Below are 13,240 nucleotides of genomic sequence, written 5' to 3' on the forward strand. Positions count from 1 at the left end.
TTCAATGATTGACAAAAGGTTGCTAACCGTGACTTAAAGAGAATGAAGGTCAAAGGTCAGTTATCTGAGACATATGTTGATAGCTTATGAAAATCAATGAAACAGATTTCATGGCCAGGAATATCATGCCATACATATAGGCTGTTGTCACAATAACAAAATATGAGATTCCAGCTGATATGATCTGGTTATTTATTTCTGTATATTGAAAACAACTGTAAATCACATACTACACCTCAATAAAACTACAGTGACAGATCCGCAATCCCTTTTTTCCTAGATTATTTGTTTGTGTAAATTACGATATAAGCGCACTCAGCTCTCATGTGTGACATTAGAACATTTCTGAAAAACACATCATTCATAGATGTTATTGTGCCATCAATGTTTATCCTCAGAATAATAGCCGTTATTAATGCTGGTCATTATTGCTGGCCTGGTAATGTACTTTTTCCCCACTCGTATCGAATAATAGAGCTATAGATTACATAAGAGATGTTTTTATGTCAGGTCAGATTCAATTCACTCAACTGTGAGTAATTTATACTTGTCTTCACACCATCCCAGGGATGACGCAGGGCTACTAGTGGTAAGACATACAACTAAAAATGTTGCTGCCTGTAAACAAAGCGAAATAATTTTTTGTTTCATCATCTTGAAACCAGTCATATCCTCCTGAGACCCAGAAAATAAAGTTTTTTGAATTTAGTTTTTTTTCATGTCATCACATTGTTTAGAGCATAAGAAACAAATGGTAAAATTACATTTTTGAAAAATAATATTTTATTCATATGTTATGCTATGTCCTCTGTAGTGAACACTACAGTTGTTTAAAAAAATAAAATGACATGAAATTAAATTAAATTAAATGTACAGGCAAAAACAATGGATTTTTTTTTTTTCAATCACCAATACATTTTGGGGTTTCAGGATTTTTTTTAACCAAAATTTGTATAAAGATGATTCTCAACTATGTTATGAAAGATATAATGGAATTTATTGATACACCATTTTACTTTAAGCAATATGTGGGTAAAATGGCCATAAATTAATATTCCCATTCAATGCAATGCATCTATACACTGTATCTAATGTGCACATTAATGTGTTCTTGGAGCAACATTTAATGAAAAAAGAAGTGTAATAATTGGAGTAATATTTAGCAACATTTTAATAATAATATCTAATATTTCATAGGAATATTGATGTATAATTTATTTCCATATTCTCTTCTTGTGTCTCCCAAAATGCCTGATAAACATGATTTAAGTCCTGATGTCCTCTACTGTGGACATCTATGAAATCAATGCCCTGATCTGTAACAGAAAGACATTTTATTTTATTTGAAACCCCATAACGTTTTCCTGAGATGTTGGTTTATGAAATACAATTTGAAAAGTAGTCAGATTTAAAATGTAATTACAATATATGATCATATTTCCTACATTTGATCACTAAATTAATGTCAGACATTTTTAAAGACCAAGGAGAAGTTGTTTTCATGGTGAAACCTTTTAACATTTGGTGTCTCTGGAAAGCCCTGAATGTGCTCTTTACAGGACACCCAGGATGTGACATGTGACATGTATGATGTCAGAGAAATTCACTAAAATATAATGTCCATTACAGTGGACAAAAGTCTATTCCTGGGTCCCAGGAGGATATGATATCGCAGCGTCCTTCTCCACAAATCGATTATTGATGAATCTGATGTGCAATCGGTGACAGATGCTTCAAGATGCTGGACCTCCTAAATCTGATGGATATATGCAAAACCGGCATGAATGCAAATGAAGGTCTCTCCAGTCGACCCGGTTAAACAGCGTGAGTCTCTGGGGTTATTATTAATCCTCTCAAAGAGCGTGATGACACGCTTATCAGTGACAAACGGCTGCAGCTTCTAATTGCGCCACGAGATCTGACAGGATAAAATGGCACAAGGGCAGAAACTCCCGACAGTTGCATTATGGGAAAATGAATAGTAACTCATTTTCGATGAGCGAGTACCAGTGTGATGAGGCTTGTAGGGTACTTCCAAATCACAGTTTCAGATGATCTGAAAAATTAAGTGACACCGCTAATGCGATCATACTAGGAACGTAGCACCAATCAGGTGACAAGGACATTAGTGTCAGTCTACTCAATTATGTAGACATTTCTATCACAAATTATAAAGCGTGTGACATTTAGCCTAGAGGAAGGCTCTGTTGTTCCACATTGGAGAGAACCCTTATTTATTTATTTTTACCATGGTATTATTGTGTTTTTATGGACTTGGAACCATGGCTTTTTTGTATTATGGTATTATTAGTTGTACAAGGATTTCTTTAGCATATTATTTTTTTATGTATGATGCACGAAATCTACTCTTAAAGGGATAGTTCACCCAAAAATGAAAATTCTGTCAGTAATTACTCACCCTCATGTTGTTCCAACCCCGTAAGACCTTCGTTCATCTTCGGAACACAAATTAATATATTTTTGATTAAATCTGAGAGCTGTCTCACTCCTCCATAGGCTTCTAAAGACGTTATAACTTGCTGGCCCAGAAAATGCAGTAAAGACATCGTTAATATAGTCCAAGTGACTACAGTGGCTCAATCTTAAGTTTATAAAGCGACGAGAATACTTTTTGTGCGCAAAAACAAACAAAAATAACGACTTTTATTCCACTATTAATTTCCTTCTCTCTGGGCCTCGAGTTTTTTCACGTAGTGTTTTTGCGTAGCACGTCTGTGTTGTACGTCACACGTAGGCTCACTATTGGCCGACGCTGGTCATGTGTGTGATGCGTGGTGACGTACAACACAGAAGCACTGTGCAGTTATCCTACGTGAACTAACTCGAGGCCCAGAGAGAAGGAAATGAATAGTGGAATAAAGTAGTTATTTTTGTTTGTTTTTGCGCACAAAAAGTATTCTCGTCGCTTTATAAACTTAAGATTGAGCCACTGGAGTCACTTGGACTATATTAACGATGTCTTTAATGCATTTTCTGGGCCAGCAAGTTATAACGTCTTTAGAAGCCTATGGAGGAGTGAGACAGCTCTCAGATTTCATCAAAAATATCTTAATTTGTGTTCCGAAGATGAACGAAGGTCTTACGGGGTTGGAACAACATGAGGGTGAGTAATTACTGACAGAATTTTCATTTTTGGGTGAACTAACCCTTTAAGGATGTGAATTTGATGCAGCCTTAGAGAAGGATATTGGTTCTAAAGCAAACAAATTGCGCATTCACGAGAGCAGCAGCTCTGGTGAAGCAAGAGTAAATGCATCTTTCAAAATGCATGTATTTGATGCGTTTGGAGGACAAGGAGGAACGTCTCAAAGGCACTAGTGTTCCACTACAGGATCCTCATCAGGATGCGCTGCCGGTTGTGTCGCTGGCAGTCTTCCCTGCATCTGCACTTCAGCGCGGAGACCACAGCAGGAAATGACATTCATCAATCATGTGTGATGTTCTCCACTTCCTTTAAACAAACAGAGCATATGCTGGACCACCACGAGGACCGATCCAGTCCTTGCGGGTGACATTGGGAAAATGCAGTCTGTTATTTATATTAAATCACGGTTCTGATGCCAGTGTGCTACTTTAATACACATCTTCCTGAGTAGAGTCCTCTGATGATCTTGATGGATGTCTCACGCTTGGATGTTTCTATTATTCCTCTTGGGTTTGATCTTTCAGCTCATCCACTCGTAAACTGTATCCTGATACCGTCTGATGCCCACGAACATTGCCTTCATCTTTCATCTTCCTGTTTCTACTTTCCATAATGTAGGTTCAAAATTAATTCTACCTGCTGTTTGAATTCATGAATAGTTTTGAGGTAAGTGAACATTAAGGCTGGGAATTGGGAACTACTTGTAATTCAAAACCATTTTTATAAAAATTTTTTTTAAAGTATCCAGCAGCTGAATAATTTCCATGATGTCCGGTTTTGCTAACAGTTCTTGAAGGTCTGCGTTCTTCTGCTTAAGTAAGCAAAAGATTGTACTAAAAAACTGTGAAAGTGCTTCTCCGCTTTTGAATCTAAAGCATCATGGCTAAAGTGAGGTTTCAGTCTAGTATAATTCACAAACATAAATGAATCCTGAAGAATTATGATTGTAATCTGATGTTAAACATGAACAATAATTTGACATCCACCCCAAAGCTGAATGAAATAACAGTGAGACGTTAGTAAAATTATGAATGATATTTATTATTCCTTCATAGATAAATAGAACAGCCTATTATCTGCCGACTGCACTATCAGGCAATATGTATGTTTGTAGTAAAAAACCCAAAACAAAGCAAAGTTTAACAGAGTAATAATGAATCTGCTGATTATCATGATAACACTGATAAGAATATTTTATCATTCTTTAACATCACCTTTACATTTCGGTGGTCTTACTTGTGCTTTGATATGAAGTTTGCGACATTAACAAATACATCTCGCAAGTACAGAATTCAGATAAACAATAATAATTTGTTAAATGCACAGTTAAATTTTCATTAACAATCAAAATAAAGACAGAAGAATAACAGTCTCACACGAACAAACACACGTACATGCACACACACGCACACACAACTAGAATACTGGTATGTCGTACGAGTGATCGGTCTGGTCCACCTAGCAATACAAACTCTTTGGTTTGTTACATTCTTGATCCTGGGAAGTTTTTCGTCCAGAAACAGACCAGCAATATCGCGCAAATGATGAAAGATTCGTCACATACATTCATGTTCAGTCATACCTTCATGCACACATAAACAATCATGTATTCATACAGTAGCCCTAAAAGTGTTTGGCCACTTGAGTCACACTTACAAATGTCTGAATATTATTTCATTGGCCACAAAATATCAAACCAAGTGTCAAAACATTTGATAAAAATTAAGTTTGTTTCTTAAATAATAAAAGGAAAGATGGTGCTAACTCTTTCCCCGCCAGTGACAGAAATTTTTGGCTGTCCGTGTTTTCACTGTTATTCGGTAGGGGCGCTATTACACATCTTCTGAAAGAGTACTTCATCTCCTGATCAAAACACATGCGAGGAAGACGCAAAAACAAGCTTTATCATATGTAATCATATGCATATGTAAAATAACGTGATCATCAACATTAAACAGCATATCAATCAAAACTGTCTAATGTTACAGAATAAAATGTCGACTCAGGACGAGTGATAGGACTGTGAAGCTTTAGGGGTGTTGATGGACTCGATCTACTCCATCTGTGTTTTGGTCATCGGTCTGAATATGATCCAGATATAGTCTCAGACAAAAATGTGATTTTCTCAGCTTTCTCATTTTTTTCTCAAAATGTTGCTTTTTTTATTAAACTTACCCACATTCAAGTGTTAATAAAAAAGAATCAATGAAGCTAAAATTAAACATTTTTTGTTGTTGTTCAAAAGCAGAGGGTCTGTTCTTTTGATATATTGCATGTTCAGATATTCATACAACAAAATATTCTGGGGGCCATGAAAATTTTGTGAAAAGATGGCAGTGTCTGGCAACTTAAAAGGTGCTCTAAGCGATGTCACGCGTTTTTTAGGCCAAAACATTTAGTCACATACAGCAAACATCTCCTCACTATCCGCTAGCTGCTTGTCCCCTGAACACACTGTAAAAAAAAAAATGCGGTCTCTGTAGACAGCTCAGGCTCCACAAACGGCAACAAAAACAAACTGGCCCAGCCTGGACCACGAAACATAACAAACAGTGTTCCAGCCAATAACTGAAAAGAATGATTTGGAGGTGGGGTTTGGGGGGTTAGTGCGTGGTTGTGGGGAGTGGAGGAGAAGCATGAAGAGGGAAGTTAGCTAGAGGAGAGATGTCCTAGACAATGACTAACGTTAGAATTATATTCTCTTGAATTTTGATATGGCTGACACACCACCAAAGAGACGACGTTCCGATTAACAATTAGAAAAGAAGAGGAAAAGGAGGAGGAAAAGGAGAAGAAACGCAAATTTACCCGAATTTACCGAATTTACATCGGAATTTACATCGGTCCCGAATTTACCCGAATTTACATCGGAAAGTCCCGAATTTCCCGAATTTAGTCCCGAATTTACATCGGAAAAGCCTCCGGAAAAGTTCATGACTGTTTCAGGAAGCACAGAAGGGAAGGGGAGGGGACGGGATGAGGAGGAGGGAGGGTCGAGCTAGCCTCCGTTTTGTTTGACAATACTTCGAACGTCAAAAAGAAGTGACGTCACCCAACATCGCTTAGAGCACCTTTTAAAAAAAACTGGTGGGGAAAGAGTTAAAAGATAGAGGAAAGAGCAAACAGTGTGAAAATGAAGACCTTCAGGAGAATCCACTAAAAACACCTGCTGATTCAAAGACGGCAAGCAAAAGTGATGAAGGAAAGTGAACATGAGTAAAGGGAAAACAATCCTGCAGCATTTGAGATGCGCAACTGCTTTCTAACGCAACTATTCTCACACATTTGTAAGAGTAACTCGAGTGTTACAATCTTTTGGGGCCACTGTATCCTTTTGAGGACTTTCCATTCACATCTATTGTTTGTTTGTCAAATACTAGACTAATCCTAAACCTAAAATAAAACTTTTTGGCATTTTTAGATATGAATTTATACATTGGTTCGTTTCTCTTTGAAACGTCGTATCCTTGTAGAGATGTTCTCACAAGGTGCTTTTGACAGCTTGCTATTCTTCTGGGGTCACGGATAAATTTCATCCCCACAAGAACAGCAAAACCTGCACACGCACACATTTACACACTTAAACAAACTTTACACCATCTTCCAACACCTGTATATAATTGAGGCAAGCTTGGCGATAGTAATAATGAAATCTAAATCAAAATAAAAACATGCACAGGACGACCAGCATGCATTTACAAGATGAGATCTGTAACACAATGTTATATGGGACCCGAACCCTCCAGCGTCCCGAATGACCCCCCCATGACGCATGTAATGGTCACCATGTTCGGGAAGTTACATACTCGTGAGATACACTGAGGCAGAATCGATCCAGCAATGAGGTTACATACAGTGAATAAGCGCTATATTTATCTACTGATCTACATAAGCCACTGGTCTGAAGACAGTTTAGAGCCGTCACTATGTACACAAAAGGCATCAGGGTCCAGCTGCGAGAAGCTATTCGATGTCCGATTCACATAATGTGTAATTTGGCGTGGGGAAATCGCTCCACATTTACGAGGCTTCAAGGAGTTTTGTTTTTGAGGCAGTATTTCCTTTAAATTCTTCAAAAAACATCAAAAGTTTTGCACATTTCCATGTAACGTGTTAGTGAAAATATACTTTGTTGATTGGTACCGTTCCTCCGAAGTCAGGTTTTATCTCAGGACATGGTGGTTTTCCCGTGTGTAGCAGATCCAGAAGGTTTCTCTGTAATGTCCGGTTGTGAATGGAGTCCGTACTGATGTGATCGGCTTTGGTTGTTCTCTGTCAGACAGGCTGCTCTGGCTTTAAGCTCAGCAAGTGAAGTCCTCGAAGTTGCCCTGGCCAGGATGGTGAGGTAGCATGTTGGCTGGGTAGTTTGACGGGGTACGAAGGTTGTCACAGGGTGCCTGAGAGGAAAAAAGATCATCAGAAACTGCACAGTATAAACTGAATTGTTTTGAAAGTAGTACATGAAGCATTACACAGTCTCAGAGCTTGACAATAACACCCGCCAAATGTGTGTGGATTTCAGCAGTGGTGTGTAATGCAGTCACTCCTACTTTGGCGGGTTGAATTTTTTATATATATACACATTTTTTAATTGAGGTCGTCTAAGGTGGTCTCTGAAATAATAAACTTGGATAAAGTGCAATGTAGTGTCAAAACTATTTTCAATAATACATTTCGAAATATACTGAAATATCTGAAACGCTTCCAAAACTCATTTTCCACAGAATAGATACACGATACGGCACTGTGATTTCTCAATCTATCATCTCTCTAACAGCGACACACAAACCAGTCTCTCCTCACTCACTCGTTCAATTTGCTCCGGATAAATATTGTTGGCGTTACAAGGCTTGAATTTTGGTGTGGGATTACGCATCATTTTACTCATTCCTGCAGATTTTGTACTCACACCTAAAGTGTGTGCGCATAAAGCCGCCTCTCAGCAGTAAATTTAGTTATTTTTTGCTGCTTATTGCACTTAAACAGTTAAAAGCTGCTTTCTGACCAAGTAGTTACAGGAACTTAGTTATAGGAACTGTCCACTTCTAAACAGTTCTATGAACTACTCTCCCCAAACTCGGTTTTGCTGTTTGCATTCGCACTGGCCAAGTGGCCATAGGAACTGGTAGGAGGGGTAAGGGAGTGACGCTTTTTGTTGCGACTTTTATTTTGACAGCGTGGTGGACCTTTATTTTGATGGCGCTGAGAACGCCAGAGCAAACAATGCTCGCATTCTGTGTTCATTAGTTAGCGATCTGTCTAACAGTCACTAGCGGCGCCAGGATTTTGATTGTAGGTGGGCCCCCAGAAAACTGGATGGGCCAGTTAAAATAAGCAAAAAAAAAAAACAAAAAAAAAAACGGGTTCCCCTTCATCTCCGTTTCAGCGCTTTTCTGCGGCACTGAGGACAGCGACTCCAGTAGCCTACCTGAATTTAATGCGTAGCATAGGTTAAAAATTTTTTTTACAGGAATTTTTGGTTGCTTTTTTAATACAATTACAATTTTATTTAATTTATTGTTTAATAAAATTATAGGCCTATTATTTTTAGTTTATTAACAGCAACAACAGCTGTAAAGATGAAGTTGACGATCGCCATCTCCGTAGTGAACGCGCCTATAGAGAGAAATGCACATCATGGATTACATAACCAGAGAGTAGCCTATTTCTTTTCGTTTTAAATTGTTAAAAAGACATTTTAAGATATATTTCATGTCTGTGAGGCATATGCTGAGTTTCGTTAAGTTAGGATGAGATGCGCTCCTGTTCACGAGCAATGCAAGTGACCGCGCGGGCGCCTCTATGATTGTGTTGTCTGCTATATTTAAATATTTTTATTTATTAAATCCAGGCAAATATTTTTTTTTTTTATTAAGATACAATTTATACAAAACGAAATTCACTTAAAAAAAGTCTTTCTGCAAAACAAAACTTAATTAAGTGGTCAAAATCATGTCTGACCCGCTCCATGTCTCTCGATATTGCTCATCCTATCTTACTCGTGCGGTTCACTTTTCATAATCAACATAGATGAAAAAATAACATTATAATATTTTAACAAATATGAAACTAAATGCGCTTATTTAATGGCAACAACACAGTAGGCCTACAGACTCTCTATTTGTACAAATTGCTGCATATTCATTTTATTCTGAATTTTGCACACATAAGTTGAAAGGCATTTGTTTGTGCATGCATGTAAAAAATATCTGCAACATTTATCAAGTTCACTGATAATTATGCGTGCATTTATTAATTATTATCTTAATGAATAATGTAACAAGGACGAAGCATGTAAACTGCGTTGTTTGTTTAGAATGGAATGGATCGCAAATAGATCTGAATGAAGAAACGTACAAAACCATAGTAGAAAATGGGTGGGCCCAGGCCCACCCGGGCCCAATGGTAGCGCCGCGGCTGCTAACAGTACTGTTTAATATGTTATTAGAACTGTTATACATAGAAAGTAGACAGTATATGAAAATAAGTTATTAGCCTATGCCGTGTGGTTGATGTCCAGTGTTGCTAGCTGAGCAGAAATATATTATCATGTTTGGCTTGGTCCCCTCTGTTGCGTTAGATTTTCTCTTCAGCATAAAGGTTTAGAGGCCCATCTATCACTGTTTTCCATGTTTGTATAGTTAGTTTCTGGAGTAAATATATAATCTATGTGTTTACATATAGCTGTTTTAAAAATGGCAGGTTCTGGTGTTTTGCGTGCGTTCGGTCATCAGCGTACACTAACGTCACGAGTAGTTCCCATAGTGCTGGTTTAGACCCTACTCTGAAGTAGGACCTAAATTAGTTCCTCCAAATGGAGTTCCTAGAACTAAAATCGTTCCTAGTCGGCGTGTTCGCACCGCAGGACCATCCGGGTACTTTAGCCAATAGTTCTAGGAACTGTGAAAAGGTTCCTCCGGTCGGAAAGTGGCTAATTACACACAAAATAATGTAAAAATGCCGGTCATGGTGAGGATTTACATAAACACAGTCAGTTATATTTTAAATGAATGTAAACAGTTGGGAGAGAAAACGCATGTGTAACAGCATAATGAATCCGTGTGTCAGGTCTTAAAGTGACAGCAGCCCAAATAATGAGATACTATAAAAAATATCTATATGGCTGTTTTTTCCCCCCAATCAATGTCAAAATTGTGGCCAGTATAAATGCTGAGTGTCTAGTAACTTTGGAAAACCACTAGCCACAGTGGATGGTGAGCAGAAAAGTTAATGTTGTCAAGCCCTGCACAGTGTGGAGCAATAACTATTTCAAACATAACCTCATTTGTGCATGTAAGTTGCCATTTCCGGCAATAAAAATGCATTTCAAATTCAATTTTGTATAAAAATGCCTGAACTTTTGTCAGTCCAATCAAACAATGACTCAAGATGATGCTAAAACACAGTTGATACTACTAGTTCAAACAACACACTGGCAATGGAAGGTCAAGTTGAGCGCATTGCATTGTGGGCATCTGCTCTGTTGTAGCTGCATTTAAAAAAAAAAATGTTAAACTGCATATTGTGCACATACTGATATACATATATATCAGTATACATACTGAATACATACTGAATACTGCATAAATAGTAGAGTAGTATGGCAGTATGCTATTCCGAAATAGTCTTTATTGTGTGTTAGTTTATCGGTCAGCACAGATACTGGTGTGATAGTTACTGACGTGACGCTTCACGTCGTCCAGGCTGAGAACAGCTCCTCGCTCATTGTTGTCTCTCCGCTGGTGTTTCTTCTTGGCGCAGCGACACAGTTTGAACTTGATCACCTGCGAAGAGAGAAAACAAACTGCTGTTCAGTTCACACTATGGTATCTGCTGTCTGTAGATGGTCATGAGGAGAGCAGTTGATAAAGCGTTTTTGAAGAAAAAAAAAGAGTAACAGAAAATCTGAAGCAAATCAGAATGTAAACAAATATTCATCCAAATATAACAAATATAACATCCAAAGATAACCATAGAAAAACATCCCATGTGAGATTAAGCTTTACATGGATGACAGTGATGTATCCAACTAAACACTTGTGGGTTCGTAGATGCAAGACATTCAAAATAAACATTTTCCAGGAAGTCGACACTTTCTTCTGTCCCCAAACGTTGCATTTCTAGAAACAGACAGAAACAATATGAAGACGCAGATCTGAGCTTGTAACTGGGGCATTTCCCCCCATTCCCCATGAGGGCCTCCTGACACACAGAGTAACATGATGGATGGATGATGTATTGTTTCAGTTTGAACCAGCCAGATTATACCAACACAAGTCCTGGAACTGACAGTATTTGTGCCTCATTTCCTGCAAACGACACCAGTTTCCACCTGCCATATCTGACAGGTTGTCTTCCATCTGTGTCCTAATGTCACTGGTAATACTTAGAGCCTGCCGTTGAGTCTGAACCAGACTCAAGGGAATTTTTACATTGAGTGTCAATCTATCAAAACTGTGGAGCATTGCACGGTTCATGTATATTTTATCACAAGAATGGTTTTGGGTAAAGGATTTCCAACTGAAAGCTTCTATTCTGGAATGATAAATCAGTAAAAATGGCTTAAATTTCTCAATTGCTAAATAAATGAGCAAAACTATCATAGTGCTTCAGAAGACTTGATCCCAGGCCTTAGTCACAACCTTCAAGTTCACCCGAAAGGTTTGTACATCAACATCATCAACATAATGTGTGATTTTGGTCAGAATAAAATAAGTATATTGGACTGGTTTCATTTTTTATCTCTCTTATTCTGAAAAAAACACACAAAAAAACACCCCTAAGTTTCCCCAGTGGAAATGCTTCCGCTAAACTTTGCTGCATTCTCCTGAAGAAAAATAACTGAGTTCAAACAACGTTAGGGTAAGTGAATTATGGCAGCTTTTTCATTTTTGGGTGAACTATGCCTTTCACATCTCAATCTGTCTCTTCCAGCAGAAACATCTTGAAGGCTTGTGCCTTTGCTTTTGTTTTCCACAGGCTAATATGCAGCGGTGCAAGTCAGCACTTCCTGTAAAAGGTCACATGATCTGTTATCAATCACTGCCATACAGAGATACCCAAGGATATGCCCGAGACAACAGACAAGAAAAATAGCTCTCCTTGCTTCTCCTCCCTGTTTTTCCAGTCATATGATTTGGTGCGTAGCCGTACTGGGCGTTTCACAAAAGATTTTGCTGCTGATATAACATTAAGAAAAATCATGAATACTATGATGATTTATGACTCACATTGCACAGGTATTTTTCAATATTTTTGGCCGTATGCTCAAAGATACAAATACATAAATATATAAACTGAGCTTGTAGCACAGAGGCTCAAGTCAGCACTTCCTGTAAAAGGTCACATGATCTGTTATCAATCATACAGAGATACCCAAGGAGCGCCCGAGACAACAGACAAGAAAAATAGCTCTCCTGGCATTGCCAGAGTTGAAAATCATCAATAGGAGGAATAATATCGCAAGATTTGTTACGCAACATCGCCCACCCAAGTGTGTAATACTTCTGCAGATGAGACCAATGGTTATCAATCATCGTAAACAAAATCAGAGGACAATATTTGTCGACATCTTTGCAGACGGCAGGTTGATTAAGATGCTAATGACAGAGCGTGTGCATGCACACTAAAATTATTTCTTCGTAATGCCTGAGGCACTGCATCTGCCGACAACACTGAATCCGCAGCTCGCTTTGAATATAATTCTTGTAGTTTGCTTCTGCTCTGCTTGCTTACCTGCTGAATCACCTCTTATCAGATCCGACGACAATTTTCCCAATCAAGAGATAATTCCAACCTTCGTCTTCAGGGTATTGATAACTCAGAAGCAATCACATCATAGGCAAAGGCTTAGTAAATAATAATATATTTACACTCCGTTCATTCAGATTCAGATTGTGGCAAAGGGTCTAAAGTGGAAGAAAGCTCCAGTGTTTAGAGAGCGCTGCTTTTGTGAAGGTCATATCAGACACAATTACAGAGGAGAGGAGAATATAATGCCATTGTGAGTGAGTGAAATTTTCACAACCGTGAAGATTTCAGGGTAAATATTTTCGAAGGGTCTTTAATACATAG

General features: G+C 38.1%; 1 protein-coding gene across 6 annotated transcripts in view; it reads right to left on the minus strand.

Moving 5' to 3' along the window:
* Positions 1-4,186: 4,186 nt before the first annotated feature.
* The window catches only part of asic1b (acid-sensing (proton-gated) ion channel 1b), a 204,435-nt gene continuing 195,381 nt past the window's right edge, over positions 4,187-13,240 (minus strand). For 5 of the 6 annotated variants that reach the window (XM_082139095.1, XM_082139096.1, XM_082139097.1 and 2 more), the window contains 2 exons: positions 10,849-10,950; positions 4,187-7,563 (listed from right to left, as the gene is read on the minus strand). In XM_082139095.1, the coding sequence (XP_081995221.1) occupies positions 7,468-7,563; positions 10,849-10,950 (198 nt within the window). In that variant the 3' untranslated portion in view covers positions 4,187-7,467. Of the gene's footprint in view, positions 7,564-10,844; positions 10,951-13,240 lie in introns of all 6 variants that reach the window. The other variant, XM_082139094.1, reaches the window with a different exon arrangement.

Source organism: Leuciscus leuciscus (genome assembly GCF_965113295.1).
Source record: "Leuciscus leuciscus genome assembly, chromosome: 15".
NCBI classification, from domain to species: domain Eukaryota; kingdom Metazoa; phylum Chordata; class Actinopteri; order Cypriniformes; family Leuciscidae; genus Leuciscus; species Leuciscus leuciscus.